The 22,948-nt window shown below is 43.5% G+C and overlaps 1 protein-coding gene across 1 annotated transcript; it reads left to right on the plus strand.

Annotated features, from left to right (window-relative positions):
* The first annotated feature begins 9,462 nt into the window (after nt 1–9,462).
* On the plus strand, nt 9,463–22,894 carry TYMS (thymidylate synthetase). Its single transcript, XM_052660484.1, has 7 exons — nt 9,463–9,714; nt 15,341–15,414; nt 17,448–17,622; nt 18,991–19,092; nt 19,808–19,983; nt 20,306–20,377; nt 22,327–22,894. The coding sequence occupies exons 1-7, from the start codon at nt 9,504–9,506 to the stop codon at nt 22,462–22,464; spliced, it is 948 nt and encodes a 315-aa protein (XP_052516444.1). The 5' UTR covers nt 9,463–9,503; the 3' UTR covers nt 22,465–22,894.
* Nucleotides 22,895–22,948: the final 54 nt, after the last annotated feature.

Below are 22,948 nucleotides of genomic sequence, written 5' to 3' on the forward strand. Positions count from 1 at the left end.
GCAGAATGTTTGATTAGGGACGTTTGCTGATAGGAACAGATGGTTCTTAAAAGGGAAAAATGACAAAACTAGCTTTCAAATACCTTGAAAACATATTCAACCTCATTAATAATCAAAGGCATGGAAACTAAGGCAAATTAGCAGTTTTTACCTATTGAATTTTCAAATTAAAAAAAAATCCTGATAGAATGCAATGAAATGAGAATTCTCATATGTGATTGCAAGAAACATAAACCGGTTTTGCCTTTTTGAAAAGTTATTCAATTATACATATCAAGAGTCATCAAATTTCTTTTTGATATAATAATTCCACTTCTGGAATCAATCCAAAGGAGTAAATCTAAAATTGATTTGAAGTTCCCACCCCAAGATCAATATATTCAAAATTATTTAAAATAGTAAAATATTAAAAACTGAATATCATCTTAATGTCTAAAAACCAGAAAATGGTTAAAAGTTGTGGCTAAATATGCTCCAAATATCTTATAAAACCATTAAAAATATTTATAAAATTTAAATCATGATATGACATCTACTGGAGCAAGAGTTTATTCTAAGCCTATCTATAAGGCAAATATTATTATTACCATCTTCCAGAAAAGAAACTTGAGACTCAGGGTCCAAGTGTTAGTTGCTCAGTCATGTCTGACTCTTTGAGACCCCTTGGACTGTAGCCCACCAGGCTCCTCTGTCCATGGGATTCTTCAGACAAGAACACTGGAGCAGGTTGCTATTTCCTTCTCCAGGAAATCTTCCCAACCCAGGGATGGAACCCAGGTCTCCTGCATTGCAGGTAGATGAGCAACCAGATTAATTACTCAAGTCAGTAGGGGATAGAGGCAAATTTTAACTTAATTTTCTCTGAATCATAATTGCCACATTAAACTGGCTCCTGTTGGGACATTTGGTTGAAAAAAATAAAGTGAAAAATGAGTACAAAACTCTATAAATGTAATGATCAAAACAAAAAAATCTACAATCTGCATTAAAAATAAAAAGGGTTGGCAGCAATTATGATTGGAAACGGATGATTTTTTTAACCTTTTCATCTTTTGATATTTTTACAATTTTCTATAATGAATAAATAATTTTGAGATTTCAAATTAGAAGATATGTTGCTAAAATAGCTAGGTAAATGTAGATTGAACACTGTATCAATGTGTTCTGCATCTTTAAACTTTAGCATAACTGCTTCTATTCCATAGTAATCCTACAGTGAGACAAAATGTAAATCTGTTCGGTCTACAGGAAAAACAACTGAATGCCATTTCAGGCGTACATTCGTCACCATCTCTGTTAGGATAATCTTCTGAATTAATGGCACAATTAGAACTGTACATAGTATTCTCCTTTGGTAAAACAATCAATCTTAAAGAAGCATTAAATGTTAATTCTAAGTTATTACTCATAAGGGATCTTGTTAGTAGGTCCCTATCAATGTATAATTAAGCTGGGTATTACTAGATTCGCTGCTTCTTCCTTTATTTCTGAATTTTGGAGAAGTTGTTGTTACATCAATCAACCAATATCTTTTTAGTATTTACTAAGTGAAGGCACAGGACTTCCCTAGTGGCTCTGACAGTAAAGAATCTGCCATCAATGCAAGAGACCCGGTTTTGATCCCTGGGTCGGGAAGATCCCCTGGAGAAGGGGATGGCTACCCACTCCAGTATTCTTGCCTGGAGATTTCCATGGACAGAGGAGCCTAGTGGGTCCATAGGGTCACAAAGAATTGGACACAACTGAGCAACTAACACCTTCACTTTCCCTTTAAGTGAAGGCACAAGACCCAGGTACTATGGAGAAGAAAACAATGAGTTTGGGAGAGAAAAGATGCACAGAACAGTAATTCGAGGTGGCATTTAGTGAGTGCCCAAAGGGGCCCTCTGGGAGTGGAAAGTGTCTTTTCTTTCCATGGGGGAGAAACGTCTCAGCTGATGTATTTCCTTGTTTTCTCTTCTTTTCCTGTCTGTCTTCTATCTCCCTCATCCTTTTTTTCTTCTTTCCTCTTTCTCTCTCTCCCTCCCCTCCCCCAAATATATGATATATATCATATATATGTTTGATCATATATATATGATCATGTGATCAGAATATAAAGATGAAAGACATTCTGGTGGTCCAATGGTTGAGACACCACTCTTCCAATGCAAGAGGTGCAAGTTTGATCCCTGGTTGGCTGCGGTGTGGTGCAGCCAAAAAATGAAATAAATAAACAAAAAATATACACAAAGGTGAAAATATTCCCCTAAAGATTCCTCAACTAGGGGGAAATGTGAGCAAATGGAGCCAGAAAGACTAGAGTGCCTAGATACTGGGGACGGGGACCCTGAGAAGTCCTATTAAACTGGTCTCCTCCCACGAGGGCTCTTTGCCACCTCCCTCTGTCCAGAAACCTCCCCCTTATGAGTTTGAGTTCTTTCTTCAGTTGTAAGCAACCAAGACCAGCTCAATTACAAGACAGCAAGGATACCGTGTGTCTCATGAAATGAGTGGAGAAGCTGGGCAGCCGTGCCTGGGGCTTCAACTCTGTAGGCCACAGTGAGACTCTGCAAGATTTTGAGGAATGAAACAACGTGTTTGTGCTCAAATGGGACTGACAACTTATTTCTGACTGAATAATAAAAATATTTCCAATAAAATTCTTTCCCTGATTTTGGAATGAAGAGGCTACAATCATAATTGGAAATATGTTGAAAAATCAAGATAGTGGACATATTATTTATTAATAAGGCTCACAGAGTGATCTTTTGCAAAGGCAGTATTATTTTTTAAATAGTTTTTTCATTCTAAAAGTAACAATCACAAATTCCAAACATTTAGAAGACAAAATATATCCACAATCCCCAGTCTTCACAAAACTCCTTGCCTATTTTTTATTCTCATTTTCTACTTATCTTAGACAGATTCCAGGAAACAGAATTATTTGCTTTAAGGTTCACATTTGATTGAGACATATTGCCAAATTTGATAGCAGCAATGTCTAAAGTCCTATTAATACTTTCTCATATCTTAACTAGTGTTTTGATTTAAAAACTTTACTAATAAATGAAATTTTTTACTATTACAAATTTATATTTTTGATTATTTGTGAGAACAGACATCTTAAAATTTGCTTACTAGTTGAATTTCTTTTGTGCATCCTAGTCAGGGCAGCGGGTAGGTTTTTGTCAGTGTTCTGATTAAATCAACACATCAAGGTCTCAAACCTGCCATCAGTTGAAAGAGCAACATACTAAGGAAAGTAACAGTAAAGATGGAGGAAAAGAAACACCCTTGTCATTTCCTTTCAAATCTATGAATACTTGTGAGGTCCTTAGTCTAAGAATGTAGCTCATTAAAACATGAATACCAATTTTATAGGTTAGAACATATATTAAGAACCCTCTACTGGAATTCTCATCTACTCATCTAGTATCCTTAGTGCCTAAGTATATTGATTGGTCTGCGATGTGTTTATCTCCCTATTCCAAACTTTCCCGGCTGCTGTGGCCAGGATCCATAGTTACAGGCTGTAACAGAATGTCTTGCGTGCCCCAAGTACCTAATAAGCGGCTGGGACTTGGTTCTTACCGTAATTATCAGAATGAAAGGCACTCATAGGAAACGCATTGAATAAAGTAGTGTGCCATAAGCAGTAGAAGTTTACTGAACAAATACTATGTGCATGCAGAATGCACTCCAGAAGGAGTGCTTTATCTTCACATCAGAGACAAGGGCCTTTGTAGAGGTTTCATGAGTCAGGGCAACTGAGAAGATCCCTTTGAGTATATTATTAAAAACATCCATACAGATGAGTTTTCTGTTATTTTGCTATGTGTTATTTTTTTCAAAAGCCAAAAGCATTTATTCTGTTACTCATCCTAGACTTTATTTCAAAGGAAAAAATGCCCTCTGTCTGTAAGTAATTTATTAATATTTTGATCACTGATGCTTTTTGTAAAGGTAAAAACTGATACATCCTATACACAGCAAACAGAATTACCTCTTCAGCTGAGACCTGAAAATCTCAAAATACATAAGATAATGAAGTAAATGTAGTTGCAGGAAAATATGTCACTTATGCAGATTCTTTACCATCTGAGCCACCAGGAAAGCCCGTACATATTGTACAGTGCTGTTAATTTTCTTATGTTGAATGGCAGCTTAACAGCTATTCAAACTGAATTAAAAGTGAACATTCCTTTTTCAGAAAATCAGATGTAAATATTACTATTTTATGATATATTCACAGTTTGTATATTAAATATTAAATCACCAGGATGTCTGTGTTCTATCTCTTCTACTACAAATGTGTCACTTTCTAATTAACAGAGAATTTTTCTTTCAATTTGCTTTTGAGTTTATACTATATAATATTTGACTTATTGAAAAAAAATCTGTAATTTATTCCCTTGTTTAGTAAAGATCTATAGCTTCTCTATAGTTTTTTATGGTAAAATATACATAACAAAATTTACTATTTGAATCATTTTTAAGTACACAGTTCAGTGGCATTAAGGAAATTCATATTGCTGTGCAGCCATCACCATCATCCATTTCCTGGACTTTTTTCATCTTCTCAAACTGAAACTCTGTCCCCATTAAACACTAACTCCCATTCCCCAGACCCTGACAACCACCATTCTGTCTCTATGAATCTGACTACTTTAAGTATGATTCCATGAAGTAGAATATTTGTCCCTTTGCAACTAGCTGATTTCACTTAGCGTTAATGTCTCCAAGGTTCAACCTATGTGGTAGCATGTGCTGGAATTTCTTTCCTCTTTAAGGCTGAATACTACTCTGTTGTACATGTGTATCACATTTTGTTTATCCATTTATCTGGAGATGGACTTTTGGGTGGCTTCCATCTCTTGGCCATTGTGAAGAGTGCTGCCATGCATATGGGTGTACTGTTTAGATTCTTTTAAAAATTAACAGAACAGTGCTGACTTTTAACAAGGCCATACATACTGTATGTAAAACACAAGATGTTTTTGGCTGACACTTACTTAACCTCAGAATCTGGACCTTGGTGCAATATGAGAAGAGATTCATTTGTCAGTACGTGTCACCAAGGATTACACTGGGGATATATAAAGTCAGTCACTCTATATATAGACTATGCATAGCCAGTCTTTCAAATTGTAGAGAGCAATGTAAAGAGAGGACTCAAAACCTTTAAAACATTTTTTTTTTTCACCCGGTCTTGAGCTATTTGGTAGGAAGGCTAGTCAGGTAGACTTAAAGTTCAAAGGCAGCCCATTGAACGTAGTCAATTTCAAATGAAGGTAAAGCTCTTATATCTGAAGGCTATAGAAAAAAGTATACTATTGATAGAATTCTGGATAACTTACTGTATAGTAAATCTCAAATAAATAGTCTATTCTGCCATATATTTGACATATTTGTCAAAAAAGGTGCCAAAAAAGCAAGTTACAAAAGGAATCTATTTGATAGCCAATGTTTATCAACAATTTGTAGAGTGAAGAAAGGAAAGGGAAATACTGATTCACTGCAGTAGTCAGAGAAAGCCTTTGCATGCAGGCTCACCTGGATTTTAATCCTGACTGCCAGATTTTCTAGGGGTTTGATTAGGCAAGACCCTTAATCTCTCTAAACCTCAGTGGTTTTATCTATAAAATAAAATAAAATAACCATAAAGCTTTTGCTTTATTGGGTAGTCTGGAGAACTATAGTGAGTCATGATGATAAGCATCAATCGGTGGCAGTGGTGGTAAGTCACTAAACTTTATTGGACTCTTTGCAACCCCATAGACTGTGGACTGTCAGGCTCCTCTCTCCATGGAATTCTCCAGGGAAGAATACTGGAGTGAGTTGCTGTGCCCTTCTCCAGGAGGCCTTCCTGACCTAGGGATCAAACCTGGGTCTCCCGCATTGCAGGCAGATTCTTTACCATCTGAGCCACCAGTAATACTATTATTACTTAATACTTGACTCATAGTTGGCTCTTAAAAATTTTAGTTTCATACTTTCCTTTGTCTAGTTGTGCCAACATTTTTAAGAGTTTACGCTACAAAGAAGAACCAGTATCCAGGTCAATAATATTCAAATGTTCTTGCTCTCATATACCCTAAAAGGAACCTGAAAAATATATATATGGTGTGTCACATAATTTTTCAGTAAAAGTTGAAAGAATAGGAAATTTTATTTTTCCCATGTATTATAAATATTAGCATCTTAAAAATAAAACTCATCCTTCTTTTAAATATGCCCAATGGAATCTATGAATCATGACAATTTAATACTCAGAGTCATCCATTTAAACAAATATACACATTTTTCTTTAACAGTAAGAAATTTTATCTCATTCCATTTTCTCCTTAAACTCTCATTTTCACTGTTTTCTTCCGAGAATTTTATTCTAAAGTAATATGTTTATGCTTAAACAACTTTATTGATCAATATAAATATTTTTAAAATTTGAAAATATTTAAAAATTTCCTGAGACACAAAAATCTAGGTATCAAATATTCATTCTGGATTGAGTTATTGTACATATAATTTATAATGTACATAATTGATCAAAATAAACATTACATATTTCTACGACTATTAAACACAGTGAAATTTTTAACAGAAATAGATCTCTTAATGAGAAGAAAGAGCTTTTTTCTCCCAGTAAGTTAATGGATCTATTAACAATGATTATTTCTTCCAATTCATGGGGTTGCAAAGAGTCGGACACGACTAAGCGACTGAACTGATACTGATTCTTCCAAGAATGAGATAGGATTCAGCATCCCTATCATCCTTGTTTTGTGCTTTTATAGATGCAAGTGCTGAGTAAAGCTGAGGGTATAATGCATTCAAAGTTGGACGGTTCTCTCCCCAGATCTTCCCTTGCTGGTTTTGTTTCTCTTTTCAGGTTTCAGCTCAAATGTGACCCTCCTCAAGGAGACTTCTCCTAATGGTGGGATCAAAAGTAGTCCTTCTGAACCTGGTTATACAATCATCATTGCACCCGTCATTCTTTGCAGGTGTCTTGTTCAGGGATTTCCCATTGCTCCTCTGGGCTAGAGTGTCAGTTCTTGTGCCAGGAACCTTGTCTGTCTTGGTGATGCCTGGGAGGCACTGTGCTATAAATGCTGTTGGATGAATGAATGATGTGCTTATATGAAAGGATCACTCATTTACGGAGCAGTCACCAGTAAAGAAACCAGGCTCTCTCAATTATCATCAAACCAAGATCCTCCAAGCAAACACAATGGAAGAGGAACCTCCTTGCGGGCCGGGGAGTCTAAGCTTGTATCCTGAGATTCACCCTGTGGTATAAGTGATATTCTAGTCTAGCAACTAAAGTGTTAGTTCCTCAGTTGTATCTAACTCTTTGCGACCCCATACCATGCTCCTCTGTCCATGGGATTCTTCAGGCAAGAATACTGGAGTGGGTTGTCATTCCCTTCTCCAGGGAGCAACTAAATAGCTCAAAATAACAAAAAGGGAAGTAAACACATAAGAGTAACTGCAACCAGACAATCTGGGAGATTTCCTGTCTGGGATCCTACACATGGTTGGAAATGTGTGGAGACATTTTGGGTCAGTGTGGGGTGGAAAGAATGCCTACATTTAGTTGGCCCCCCGCCGGTATCAACAGTCCTGCAGTAATTGACATGAAGCACCATCCCTTGCTGGAAAACTACGCCTTTGCACCTCATCTTAGCTTCTAACACCCAGGGGCGCTTTCAAGCTAAGGCAGACAACATGAGTCCCCATCCCTGTCTGAAGCCTGTTTTCTGAGATCAAGTTTTCAACAGAGCCTTCTCTTCCCAAATGACCATCAGAAAGAAGGCCCACTGCATCTGGAGACAGCACAACCACATCCACCCCATCCAAACAGCACAACCCAGACCATCAGCCCCAAAGCACTTACAGGTGACTTGAACACTATGGTTACACTGGTATGGGCGTGGCAGGGTGGGATGGGGAAGGTGCTGGGGAGAGGGGAAGAATGAATCTGGTTGATGGAGGGAAAGTCAACCTAGCAGGTGATGGATTAAATAGATTTAATAGATTAAATTATTTAAAACAGCTGCTCCCTGTGCATTACAGTTTACCCTTTGTGAGCAAAGTGAAAGTGCAGTCTCTTAGTCGTGTCCGACTCTTTGCGACCCCATGGACTGTAGCATACCAGGCTTCTCCGTCCATGGGTTTTTCCAGGCAAGAGCACTGGAGTGGGTTGCCATTTCCCTCTCCATTTGTGAGCAAACATACAACCAAACAAGCAAGAACATTCCAACTCTGAGGCTCCCAAAATGCTCCCTGAAACACTCCCTTAGTCTAGTCTAAGTGCTTGTTTTTCCTTCTGATTAACCCAAATGGCCAGCTATTTTGTAAACTGTCTTCAGGATTGGATTTATTTTATATAGGTTTTGTGCCCTGTAAAGACACAAATGCTGGGAGTCCCCTAGGGGCCTAGTGGGTTAGGATTCCAGGCTTTTACTGCTGTGGCAGCTTCCTACCCTGGTTGAGGAACTGAGATCTCAAGCCAGAGGCACAGATCAAAGGAAAAAAAAAGTGCAACATTGTTTTCGCTGAGCAGATTAAGCAGACCTGAGGGTATTAGTCTTCCCAGAATGTTTTCCTGTTAAAAAAATTTAACCTTGAGTTTGAGAAGTGCCCTATAGCAGAAAGATTCAAGAATCTTGCTTGTCTATCTTTAATGTCTATCAATAAAATTGAGATGAGAGGAGGAAGAAGAAAGAAAAACCATCGACTTTACTGAACGGAAATAAATCGTATGTTTCATACAGAGCCCACATCTCATTCTTCCTAACCCCAGATGCAGCAACGAGAAATTTATTGAGCATTTACTATACCCTCAAGACATAGTTGACTCAAGACTGCTGTTGCATGTACATGTATTAGTACCTTTTAAACGCATTATCAAATATTTCACACCCATCAGTTTATATCATAAACATTTCACTAATATTGAAAAATTTGGTATGCAAAACTGAAAAGGGCTGGCTGTCATTAACTTAAAAAGCTGCCTTAATCCATTTGCTCCAGCTGCTAGCCTTGAGTGAGGATGCGGGAAAATAGAAATGCAAATCACTTGCAGGAGTCCCCCTCAGTTGCAGGAAACATCTCAAAGAAAGGGTTTTGTTTTTCGATTTCATGAACACGTGGAAATTATTTCAGGCTTCCTTTGATCACGGAAAGGCGCGGTCGACCCCGAGTCTTTCCAACGAGAGTGGCTTTTCTCAGGCAACACACCAAGACACAGCTTTAGAATTTCTCTCTAGGCCAAGGGTTCTTCAGTTTTAAAATGGAATATAAGGCATTGGGGAAGGTGACACCGTTCTTAGCCCAAGGCCCCGCGAGCTCTCCGGACGCAACGAGCCGTTTCTCGCGGGATCGGTTGGGGCCTGCGTCACTGAAGCGCCACCGGAAGGGGCGGAGTCTCGCGCTGTGGCGGGAAAGGTGATTTCTGGGAAGCGCTGGGAGGCCGTTCCCGCCGCCGTCCGGCCCTCGCCGCCGCGCCCGCAACCAGCACTATGCCTGCCGCCGGCTCCGAGCCGTCACGCCCACTGTCGCCGCCTGCCGTGCAGGAGCAGAGCGCCGAGCCGCGGCCGCCGCCGCCGCACGGGGAGCTGCAGTACCTGGGGCAGATAGAACACATCCTCCGCTGCGGCTTCCGGAAGGATGACCGCACCGGCACTGGCACCCTGTCGGTGTTCGGGATGCAGGCGCGGTACAACCTGAGAGGTGAGGCAGCCGCGTCACGGGGGCGGGCGGGCCCGGTGCGCGCGGGGCTGCGGTGGGGAGAGCGCTGCGGACAGGCCGGGCCAAGCGACGGGCGTTTAGCCCTAACCTCTGCAGCGTGAGTAAGGGGAATGGCTTTGGCCCCACTTTACAGACGCCGAAACTGGCTCGGACTCTAGACGTGAACTTGGATAAGGTCACACGGACTGGACGGACAGAGCTGGGAGGTAAAAGCAGGCCCTCTGGCTCTTAATCACCCCGGTATGCTGTCTCCCCTAAGCGGGCTTGGCTCTGCAGCGCTATCCCCAGACTAGAGTGCGCGAGAGGATCTGCCCGGGCTTGACCGAGGCCTTGACTGCAGGGCCCCCTTTTCGCCACTCCTCTTCCCTCCGCGTTGACTGTTTCCGCTTTGTTTTTAAAAATTGGAGCCCAGATGACGTGGGCGGGGCCTCGGTGGGAGGAGACCGCTGGGAAGCAGGGGCGGAAACTTGGGGCTCCTGACAGTTCTCCCATCTGGTCCAGCGAGCCAGCTTTTCTCCCTAATCTTGAAACAGAAACGCGATAATCCGAGAAGTTCTTATTAATTTTTCTTTTTTTTTGGGTGGGGGCGACCGTGCCACAAGGCTTGCGAGTTCTTAGAACCTGGGCCACAGCAGCCAAAGTGGGGAGTCCTAACCACTGGATCTCCAGGGAATTCCCTTATTTGCTTCGCTGGTGGCTCAGCTGGTGAAGAATCCGCCTGCAATGCGGGAGCCCTGGGTTGGAAAGATCCCCTGGAGAAAGGAACGGTTACCCAGTCCGGTATTCTGACCTGCAGAATTCCATGGACCGTATATATTAGTCCATGGGGTCGCAAAGAGTCGGACACGACTGAAGGACTTTCACTTTCCTGGGGAGAAATGTGTCTTGGAAGTTGTTAGTGCCAGACTGTCAGGGGACAAAGAGGTGGGATGGGGGTCGGCCTCAGACAAACGTCCGTGAAATAGGTGTGGAGGGTGGTTGTGAGTGGGGAGACCAGCTGTTGAAGGAGGTGCACCCAGGTCAGGGCAGAAACCCTCTGCCACACACCCATTGCCGAGACTGGAAAATCCGGAGCTGCTGTGACCAGATTGGCTTGGACAGCTTGGGGAGTTTTGTCTCGAGTCGAGGGATTCGCCTTCCTGTAGCTCCTGCATGGTAGCCTCCCATGAGCCGCAGATATCATTTTCACTCCAGCCATTATGCTTAGACTTGGGTGCTATCGTTCATCTTCGCCTATCTTCAGCTTCCTCATGTGCTCAAAATGGAGGAAATGATCCCCCAAATGGAGGGAATGTAGGTGCTTGAAGACTGCCCTTGTTACATGAGTATCACCTGTACAGTCGGCTGAATAGTTACTGAATTTAGAGATAAGCTTTTACTTTTTCTCAGCTGTTTGATGCAGACTTACCACCTCCTGGTGCCTGTAAAATGGAGATCATAATGGAGAGATAACTCCAGAAAGAATGAAGGGATGGAGCCAAAGCAAAAACAATACCCAGTTGTGGATGTGACTGGTGATAGAAGCAAGGTATGGTGCTGTAAAGAGCAATATTACATAGGAACCTGGAATGTCAGGTCCATGAATCAAGGCAAATTGGAAGTGGTCAAACAGGAGATGGTAAGAGTGAACCTTGACATTCTAGGAATCAGTGAACTAAAATGGACTGGAATGGGTGAATTTAACTCAGATGACCATTATATCTACTACTGCAGGCAGGAATCCCTCAGAAGAAATGAAGTAGCCATCATGGTCAACAAAAGAGTCCAAGATGCAGTACTTAGATGCAGTCTCAAAAACGACAGAATGATCTCTGTTCATCTCCAAGGCAAACCATTCAATATGACAGTTATCCAAGTCTATGCCCCAACCAGTAACACTGAAGAAGCTGAAGTTGAATGGTTCTATGAAGACCTACAAGACCTTTTAGAACTAACACCCAAAATAGATGTCCTTTTCATTATAGGGGACTGGAATGCAAAAGTAGGAAGTCAAGAAACACCTGGAGTAACAGGCAAATTTGGCCTTGGAATATGGAATGAAGCAGGGCAAAGACTAATAGAGTTTTGTGAAGAAAATGCATTGGTCATAGCAAACACCCTCTTCCAACAACACAAGAGAAGACTCTACACATGGACATCACCAGATGGTCAACACCAAAATCAGATTGATTATATTCTTTGCAGCCAAAGATGGAGAAGCTCTATACAGTCAACAAAAACAAGACCAGGAGCTGACTGTGGCTCAGATCATGACCTCCTTATTGCCAAATTCAGACATAAATTGAGGAAAGTAAGGAAAACCGCTAGACCATTCAGGTATGACCTAAATCAAATCCCTTATGATTATACAGTGGAAGTGAGAAATAGATTTAAGGGACTAGATCTGATAGAGTGCCTGAGGAACTATGGAATGAGGTTTGTGACATTGTACAGGAGACAGGGATCAAGACCATCCCCATGGAAAAGAAATGCAAACAAGCAAAATGGCTGTCTGGGGAGGCCTTACAAATAGCTGTGAAAAGAAGAGAAACGAAAAGCACAGGAGAAAAGGAAAGCTATAAGCATCTGAATGCAGAGTTCCAAAGAATAGCAAGAAGAGATAAGAAAGCCTTCTTCAGCGATCAATGCAGAGAAACAGAGGAAAACAACAGAATGGGAAAGACTAGAGATCTCTTCAAGAAAATTAGAGATACCAAGGGAACATTTCATGCAAAGATGGGCTCAATAAAGGACAGAAATGGTATGGACCTAACAGAAGCAGAAGATATTAAGAAGAGGTGGCAAGAATACACGGAAGAGCTGTACAAAACAGATCTTCACAACCCAGATAATCACGATGGTGTGATCAGTCACCTAGAGCCAGACATCCTGGAATGTGAAGTCAAGTGGGCCTTAGAAAGCATCACTATGAACAAAGCTAGTGGAGGTGATGGCATTCCAGTTGAGCTGTTTCAAATCCTGGAAGATGATGCTGTGAAAGTGCTGCACTCAATATGCCAGCAAATTTGGAAAACTCAGCAGTGGCCACAGGACTGGAAAAGGTCAGTTTTCATTCCAATCCCAAAGAAAGGCAATGCCAAAGAATGCTCAAACTACCGCACAATTGCGCTCATCTCACACGCTAGTAAAGTAATGCTCAAAATTCTCCAAGCCAGGCTTCAGTAATACATGAACCGTGAACTTCCAGATGTTCAAGCTGGTTTTAGAAAAGGCAGAGGAACCAGAGATCAAATTGCCAACATCTGCTGGATCATGGAAAAAGCAAGAGAGTTCCAGAAAAACATCTATTTCTGCTTTATTGACTATGCCAAAGCCTTTGACTGTGTGGATCACAAGAAACTGTGGAAAATTCTGAAAGAGATGGGAATACCAGACCACCTAACCTGCCTCTTGAGAAATCTGTATGCAGGTCAGGAAGCAACAGTTAGAACTGGACATGGAACAACAGACTGGTTCCAAATAGGAAAAGGAGTACGTCACGGCTGTATATTGTCACCCTGCTTATTTAACTTCTATGCATAGTACATCATGAGAAACGCTGGGCTGGAAGAAGCACAAGCTGGAATCAAGATTGCCGGGAGAAATATCAATAACCTCAGATATGCAGATGACACCACCCTTATGGCAGAAAGTGAAGTGGAACTAAAAAGCCTCTTGATGAAAGTAAAAGTGGAGAGTGAAAAAGTTGGCTTAAAGCTCAACATTCAGAAAACGAAGACCATGGCATCTGGTCCCATCACTTCATGGGAAATAGGTGGGGAAACAGTGGAAACAGTGTCAGACTTTATTTTTTTGGGCTCCAAAATCACTGCAGATGGTGACTGCAGCCATGAAATTAAACGATGCTTACTCCTTGGAAGAAAAGTTATGACCAACCTAGATAGCATATTCAAAAGCAGAGACATTACTTTGCCAACAAAGTTCCGTCTAGGCAAGGCTATGGTTTTTCCAGTGATCACGTCTGGATGTGAGAGTTGAACTGTGACGAAAGCTGAGCACTGAGGAATTGATGCTTTTGAACTGTGGTGTTGGAGAAGACTCTTGAGAGTCTCTTGGACTGCAAGGAGATCCAACCAGTCCATTCTGAAGGAGATCAGCCCTGGGATTTCTTTGGAAGGAATGATGCTAAAGCTGAAACTCCAGTACTTTGGCCACCTCATGCGAAGAGTTAACTTATTAGAAAGGACTCTGATGCTGGGAGGGATTAGGGGCAGGAGGAGAAGGGGACGACAGAGGATAAGATGGCTGGATGGCATCACTGACTCGATGGATGTGAGTCTGAGTGAACTCCAAGAGTTGGTAATGGACAGGGAGGCCTGGCGTGCTGCGATTCATTTGGTCGCTAAGAGTCGGACATGTCTGAGTGACTGGACTGACTGACTGACTAATGGAGCCTCAAGCAGGATTGTATTGAGGATCAGATAGGATTGTGCATATCAGGTATTTAAACAGATAACTATTTTTAGTTCAGTTAAAAGATAAAGGTTGGGGGCTTCCCTGGGCCTCCCTGTTTAAGACACCGTACACTACAGGGGGCATGGCGTTCATGCTGTTATAGGGGGAACTAGGATTCCCACATACAAAATGGATAACCAACAAGGATCTGTTATGTAACACATGGAACTATGCTCAGTGTTAGGGAGCAGCCTGGATGGGAGCAGAGGTTGAGGAGAATGGATACATTTATGCCTGAATCTCTTTGCTGTTCATCTGAAACTATCATAACATTGTTCATTGGCTATACCCCAATACAAAATAAGTTCAAAAAGAAAAAAGGAAACAAAAGTTTTAAAAATATTTAAATAAAGGTGAAGTTTCTTTGCAAATATTTAAGAACTAAGAGTCCCTTGGACTGCAAGGAGATCAGTCCTGGGTGTTTATTGGAAGGACTGATGTTAAAGCTGAAACTCCCAATACTTTGGCCACCTCATGTGAAGAGCTGACTCATTGGAAAAGACCCAGATGCTGGGAAAGATTGAGGGCAGGAGAAGGGGATGACAGGATGACTTGGTTGGATGGCATCACTGACTCGATGGACATGGGTTTGGGTGGACTCTGGGAGTTGGTAATGGACCGGGAGGCTTGGCATGCTGCGGTTCATGGGGTTGCAAAGAGTCGGTCACAACTGAGCGACTGAACGGATTCACTTTTAGCCAGGGCGGTATCTGCTATTCCTGGTTGTGAGCCCGTTCTCCCTGGCAGGATAATCATGCAGTAGGGGCCTTCAGGCTGTGTCCTAGGGCACATTCTGTGTGTTGTCTTCAAATCTCTGGGAAGGGTTCGCACTGACTGGGTAGTGGCTGCTGGCTCCTTCCCTGTCCACATGGGCCTCCCCGCCCCATCTCTCTGTGTGAAATTCCTGTGCCTGGTGGTCAAGGGGTGTAGGTGGGTGATCTCACCTGAAGTGTGTCACTGACTTGGGGCTGCAGCCTTGGGAACCCCACTCTGATCCGGGAGTGCCTGCGTGGCAGAAGTCACAGGTTTCCAACTCCTCTGCAGTCAGTTCCCAGGCCTTCTGTCCTGGGGCATGTCCTCTCTTTTTACAGAAAAAGTTGGATGGCATGTTTTGTCTTCTCATCTTGAAATTACATGGCAAACTGTTTTCCAGATGAATTTCCTCTGCTGACAACCAAACGTGTTTTCTGGAAAGGTGTTTTGGAGGAGTTGCTGTGGTTTATCAAGGTAAAGAAGTTGCTGCTACTGGAAGTCAATAATCTGTTGTCAGCACAGCACCAGCGAAATCCTTTTAAGCGCGCATCATGTCACTCCTTGGCCTAAAGTCCTTAGTGGCTCCTGTTTTATTCAAGGTCCTTACAGTCCTGTCTGCTCTGGCCTTAGCCAGAGTCACGCTCGCTCTGCTCCTCTCACCCTGGCCTCCTTGCTGATCTTTGAGCACACCAGGACGTCCCCATTTGGGGCTGGTACTCACCACTCCTGCTCCGTGGAATCCCCACCCCCATGTAGCACCCTCACCTTCAACTCTCTACTCAGTGAGTTTTCCCTGCCTCCGATCTAAAACCGTGATTACCCCCACCCCTCCTTTGTTTTTCTTGAGAGAAGCCCCATCTTATATATAAGATCTTCCCCATTTACCCCCTTCAAGGGAGAAGGCAGACAAATGAATAAAATACTATCATTAAAAAATTTTTTATTTAAAATAAGATTTTTTGACCTTTAGAAAAGCACTATAAGCTCCATGAGGGCAGAGAATTTCTCTTGTCTGCTGTTGTGTCCCCTGGAACACGGCGTGCCACACAGATTGCTGACTGAATATAGATCCCCGCTGTGCTCTCCTGGGGGGTAAGTTAGAAGGCTCTTGAGTAATAAGCTGAGCATGGTGATGGTGCCACACCTGTGTCTCCCTTTCATCTCATCTTCATCTCCCCTTTATCTCACTGTTCTGAGACTCTGGCCAAAACTGCTCACAGGGTGCCTAAAGAGATGGGCTCTCTTTTGGGCTGGGCTCGAGGTTGGGCTTCCTTCTGTGGCTTGTATCGTCTTGGGCCAAAGCAGGCCTGAGACCGCAACGCATTTTAGAAAAGGTTTAGGTTTGGATACAGATCTCAGAAAGAGGATGTTTGCAGACAAGCTAGAGCCTAGGCTGAATGGATGGGGAGGGAGACTTTTGAGGCAACATGAGCGAACAAGAAATGAGTCACTGGAAGTGAAAATAATTAGTACAAACTCAACGACAGAAAGGGAGGAACTGAGATGCTCAGAAATAGAGGTCATGCGCTTGTTTGATCATAAAGCTGGAGTGCAGGATTCTAGTGAGTCCTCACCAGGAAGACAGCAGACCCGCCTCATAGTCACTCCATGGGTGACTCAAGATAGAGGAGTTGGCATACCTACACTTCAGCTGGGGTCTTTGGGCGAGATGGGGAGATGCAGTCTGTGCCTTGGTTCATATCTGTTGAGTGCCAAGCGTTTGCTGGTATTATCTGCTCCTCGCAGTAATGTGGGTGGTGATTGCTACTACTGTGCTCTTTCTTGCGTGCAGATGCTGAGGCTGGAGGGATCAGGGAGCTGGTCAGAGGAGAAGTGAGGAGACGGCAGGCCTAGCGCCCGTGTGTGTGGCCTCACTGCCTGCTTGTAACCATTACAGCACATCCTACCCAGAGGCCAAATGGGGTCTTGACCTGGATGCACCATCAGGATACATGGGCCAACTCTAATGAGATGAAATACATAAGAGGAACATAAAGCTTATACTTGCCACCAAAAAAAAAACCCAAAACCCGCTAAGAACCCACACCTTAACTTTGCAAGTACATGTTGTTGATAAACATAACTTGACAGTGGTACTTGTAAAGATACGTGACTGACATATTTGACAGAAAAGCTAATACTGATCAGGCCTCTCAGTGGAAACATCCTATATAACAGGTCTAAGATACACCAGACACGTTGCGAGTGTGGAGTAAATTCATTCTGGGGAGTTACACTTAGTCACAAGACACATTTAGTTAAGAAGCAGAACTGTTAGATGGGAGCAATGAAAGGACTTGGAGATGTTTAGAAGTCTTGGTTGAGTAGAATAGGAAAAAAGATTTGAGGGAGTAATTGCAAAGAAGGATCAGACTGTCCCGGGGGTCTTTGGGAAGTCTGGGCTGGGACCAGCCTGCCTAGTGATGGAGCGTGTCAGGTGTTGCCCCCATCTGTCAGCACAGGCCCACTTGTGGCTTGGAATTCACGGGATGCCGTGTCTCTTACAGGGATCCACCAACGCTAAGGAACTGTCTTCCAAGGGAGTGAAAATTTGGGATGCCAATGGGTCCCGAGACTTCTTGGATGGCTTGGGCTTCTCCAACAGAGCTGAAGGGGATTTGGGCCCGGTTTATGGCTTCCAGTGGAGGCATTTTGGGGCTGAATACAAAGATATGGATTCAGGTGAGGAGCTGGAGGGGGCCCTTGGATTTCCTGAGTGTCTCTCACAGCCTGGGTTTGTTCTGTGGCTGCAAGTGAAGCCTGGGGGATAGGAAGCTGATGATGGGGAAATGGATATATAACTTGGACCTTGTGAGGGGCTGCTTCGGATTCTGGGGGAGGGTCGGGTCGGGTCACACACCAGGTGGTCAGCACCTGTGGGTCTGGGCATCTTCTCTACCTTGTTCATCAGCAGACAGTGACCTGGTGGGTGGTCGGTTGCTGTGTTGGAGGCAGGTTGGAAGTTTTAATCTGGGGATGAGTCCCAGGGACTGACTGTCCTGTGGTCACCTTGATCTTCCTTTTCAAGACTGAACCACCCAGCACGCTGCCGGTGGTGCTGATGTGACAGCACCCGTCTTGATTGCTCTCTCCTCCCCACCCTGCTGGGGTGGAGATGAAACATCTCCCTCCTGGACGCCTACCCCGCTCTGTCACTTGGCACCACCTCTCACACAAATTAGCGTTGGTAAAACCCACAGCACTTAACAGATTTCTTCAGCTTTGCAAATTTGTGTGCAGTTTCAGCCCATGGAGATTTATGTAGCCATCAGCACAATCAAGATACAAAACTGTTCCATTACAGGTCATCTTTTTAAAATCTTCTCTGGAACTGTGATAGTGACAGGGCTTTCTTTCCTCAAATTAAGAACTCCTGGACTCGAGCATAGTCAGCCTCCAGCAAACAGACATTCAACCATAGAGATGGGAGGCTTCGCATATCTCAGCTTCCAGTTCACTCCAGGAGGCGGCAAGTTCAGAGAACAGACATGGGAGAAAAGTACAGGGTGGTATATAATAGAGAGGTTTCCTGATGTTTACAGGTCAGCAGCTGTTTAGCTGTTTAATTTTTGGTGGGAGTGTTGGAAGGCTAGTATCTAGATGACAAAAAAGAATCCTCATCACCGGTTGTTGGACCATGTAGGGTAGGAAACATTCTATCTACTGCAGATCCAGCCCTGCCTGGCAGTGAAGTGGGACAAGAATTGTTGATGGTACAGACACAGTGTCCCATGGGGACCGCTGGAAGAAACTGATTGTTGAGGATGAAGGAGGTTTAGCGATAGGAGAAGGGGGAAGAGGGACACCCTGGCCAAGTATTTTAAAAGTCTCCTAAGTAGTGGGAAAATAGACTTATGGCTCCAGAGGACAGACCTAGGAGCCCAGACTCAACCCAGCAAAGAAGGAGACATCAGTACTGTTAACTGGATATTGTGTGACTGGGCCGGCGGGGCCTTGCGGGGAGGACCGTGTGCTCAGTGACCTGGGGCCCTCTCCCGGGGTACCAAGGTTCACATGTGTGGTGGTCTCTTGTTTTTGCCAATTCTGCAGATTATTCAGGTCAAGGAGTAGATCAACTGCAAAAAGTGATCGACACAATCAAAACCAACCCTAACGACAGAAGAATCATCCTGTGTGCTTGGAATCCAAAAGGTTGATGGCGCCCCAGTCATCCTCCCATGTCCTAACTGAGCCTTGAGCAGAGGCACCGGGTCGGAGGTGGTCCTGGGAACTGTCCCTGGCTGCCCAGCTGCTCGTGTGACCCTGGCTATGTCCCAAGTGGCCGTGTTTTTACCTTCAGAGAGCGAGCTTGGGCCCAGATGAAATTAATTTGTGTTTATGGGCTTTAATTATAAAAAGACCCATGAAAACTTAACATTTTAAATTGGGACAGTTGGAATTTCAGATTGCCTCCACCTCACTATTATGAACCTTTTAAACAATTGTAAAGTTAAGCTCTCCCGAGGTGCAGTAAATAGCCTGAGTGGAATTTTTGCATTAATGATAGCAATTTGAGTACAGGAGGGTGTGCCTGAGTCACCAGTCTCACGGTCCCTGCAAATGAATTCATTCCCCCTGTACTTGTGGCTTGGTGCCACGGAGGTGGCCCAAGTGATTCATTTCAGCTCGGATGAGAGCGGGTGGCCTCAGCAGTCCTTGTACTCCTACAGAGGTCTCACGGTGATGGGCAGGTCTCCATCAGCCTTATGCCATCCCTGGGGTGGGAATGGTTCGTGGGGGTCACTGGCCCAGTGGCTCTTCTCACCATCTCTGCTGTAAGAGCTGGCTTCTGCTGCTTTTTGCTTTGCTTACAGTTGTGTTCCTTAAAAACCACCTCCTCTCCTGACTCTGCTTGTTGGCCCCTCAGATCTCCCTCTCATGGCCCTCCCCCCATGCCACGCCCTCTGCCAGTTCTACGTGGTGAATGGGGAGCTGTCCTGCCAGTTGTACCAACGGTCGGGAGACATGGGCCTGGGTGTGCCCTTCAATATTGCCAGCTACGCCCTGCTCACCTACATGATCGCACACATCACGGACCTGAAGGTGGGCTGCTCTCGGTGGGGTGGAGGTGGGGACCAGCCTAGAACATGGGGCTGTGAGGTCCTGTCACGTGGGAGAACGGATGGCCGAGAATTCCAGCTCTTTGTAGTCTTTAGATGCGATCTGTGTAAATGAAGGAACTGCTCACTGACTTGCCTGGAGCATTTAATATGACTTTGGATCAACTTTTCTCAAAAGCAATACTGGTTAAATTTCTTTGTGAAGAGCTTTGGGATGTCTGCATGCTCACGTTTTTTTACATGAGGTGTTATAAAGGAACTCGAACTAACGCCTTGACAGTTTCGCTTTCTTCTGTGGGGTTTAGCCAGGTGACTTCGTACACACTCTGGGAGATGCACACATTTACCTGAATCACATCGAGCCGCTGAAGACTCAGGTAAGAAATGTACCCGTCACTCTTTGGGGTCTGGTACCTTCTCTTGAGACCTTGTCCACATGGGCGGGGTCCCTCCTGTAATAGATGTTCTCCTCCAGGCTCTGATGGAACTAAGAGGACAGGCTTCCAGGTTTGTGGATGGTGGTGGACAGGCAGGGACCAGGCGGATGGGCCTCTGTGGCCACAGACACCAAACGTGACGGGTGTTGTGAGGTGCTGCACATGTATGTATTCTTTCCCATTATGGTTTGCCCTAGGATATTGAATGTAGCTCCTGTGTTGTACAGTAGGTTCTTGTTTACCCATTTTGTGTGTACCAGTTTGTACCTGCCAGTCCCAGCCCTCCACTCCCTTCCCCTTTGGAAACCACCAGCCTCTTCTCTGTCCATGATACTGTTTCTGTTTCAGGGATGGGTTCATTTGTATCGTGTTAGATCCCACACTGAAGTGACGTCACGTGGTATTTGTCCTTCTGACTTTGCGTAGTATGATTTCTGGGTCCATCCATGTAGCTGCTAATGGCATTTCACTCTTTTTTATGGCTGAGTAGTATTCCATTCTGTGTGTACGTGTGTGTGTGTATATATGTGTGCAGATATATACACATACACACACCTGATCTTTATCCACTTGTCGATGGATATTTAGGTTGTGTTCTTGTCTTGGCTGTTGTGAATAATGCTGCTGTGAACACAGGGGTGCATGTATCCTTGAATTATAGTTTTGTCTAGATACATGCCCAGGAGTGGAATTGCTGGGTCATATGGTAATTCTGTTTTTGGTTTCCTGAGGAACTTTTCATACTGTTTTCACCAGTGGCTGCATCTGTTTACATTCCCACCACTAGTATAGAAAGATTCCCTTTTCTCCACACCCTCTCCAGCATTTGTTATACTTTTTAATGATGGCCATTTTGACTGGTGTGAGGTGGTACCTAATTGTGGCTTTGATTTGCATTTCTCTAATTAGTGATGTTGAATATTGTTTCATGTGCCTTTGGGCCATTTGTGTATCTTCTTTGGAGAACTGTCTCTTTAGGTCACCTGCCCATTTTGAAACTGGGTTTTTCTTGTTGTTGAGTGTATTACAGAGCTGTTTGTATATTTTGGAAATTAAGCCGTTGTCAGTTCCATTGTTTACAAATATTTTCTGTAGATTCTTTTAGTTCTATGGTTTCCTTTTGCACATCTTACAAGCTGTGCAAAAGCTTGTAAGTTAGATTTTATTTCTATTGCTTTGGGAGACTGACCTAAGAAAACGTTGGTATGATTTATATCAGAATATTTTACCTGTGTTCTCTTCTTAAGCCTTTAAGCCAGTTTATTTTCAACAAAGGATGATTGAAGTGGCAATTTTAAAAAAGGAGTGTTTGTGCTTAATGAACTCCGAAGGAAAAAGCTTGAACCAGAAACGTTTAGCCCCTTCTGGTTAGATCTGGGAGAGGGTGACCCCAGGGTTCATCCAGATACTCCAGTCGTGCTGACAGAGGAGGAGGGCATGCCCTGTGTCCTCGTCCTCCTTGCTGCTGTCTGTCCAGCCCAGGAGTCCTGGCTTTATGCCTGTTAGTTGTCAACATGTGTCCTCTTTCCCTGTCCTTTCTGCCAGGGACAGTTGGGCTAGGCATCATGGGACTCAAGTAGACATCCTGTAACTACTTCTTTAAGTAAAAAACCGTGCCCTGTTTTTAACAAATTTAAGAACTTAAAGCCAGCGAACCACCAAGGCTACTGACACCATGTGATCCACTAATCACCCTTCACTCTCCACGGGGTGAGAGAATGGGTCAGCAGCATTGAGTAACGAGGGACGAGGTATTTTCGGTATTCCACCCCTGCAAAATAATACTTTCCTGGTAAAATACTGTGATTTGTTTCATGAGGGACATAGGGAGCAAAAATTAAAGCAGGGCGTACGGATCTGGGAAAATAATGGTCTTATGTTGTTTTTAGCTTCAGCGAGAACCAAGGCCTTTCCCCAAGCTCAAAATCCTTCGAAAAGTTGAGACAATCGATGACTTCAAGGCTGAAGACTTTCACATTGAAGGCTACAATCCTCACCCGACTATTAAAATGGAAATGGCTGTCTAGAGTGCTTTTAAAGGCGTTGTTTGAAGGATATTTACACCCAGGTAAAAGTTCACTTGGCTGTAAAGGCGAAGGATCTAGGTCAAAACCTGTTAGTGATCTGTTGGTTATTATCCATTAACTTTTAAGAATGTTGCCACTGGCAAATAAGAGCTGTGTTGTTCTCTTAGTAGTAAAAGGCCTTAGGTTTGGGTGACTTGCTGAGGGTGTCTGTACATGTAGTGATTTTGAATAAAGACAGGAAAGAGAATTTATATTAATTCAAATTTCATAGTGTTTTTAGGAAAATGGTCAGTGCATTTCAAGAATTATATAGAACGATTTCCCCATATCTGAGCAAGCTGGGTAACACCCATCAGTCATGTTAATGCCTAGTGTGGTTATGAATGTTTAAAGTTTTATATCTTGCCACAATAAATGTTCTGCATTCATGTTTTTTAAAACTGTGTAGTTCCTGCCTAAAGTAGATTAACTGAACCCTCCTAAA

This window comes from Budorcas taxicolor, chromosome 22, assembly GCF_023091745.1.
Source record: "Budorcas taxicolor isolate Tak-1 chromosome 22, Takin1.1, whole genome shotgun sequence".
Taxonomy (NCBI): Eukaryota; Metazoa; Chordata; class Mammalia; order Artiodactyla; family Bovidae; genus Budorcas; species Budorcas taxicolor.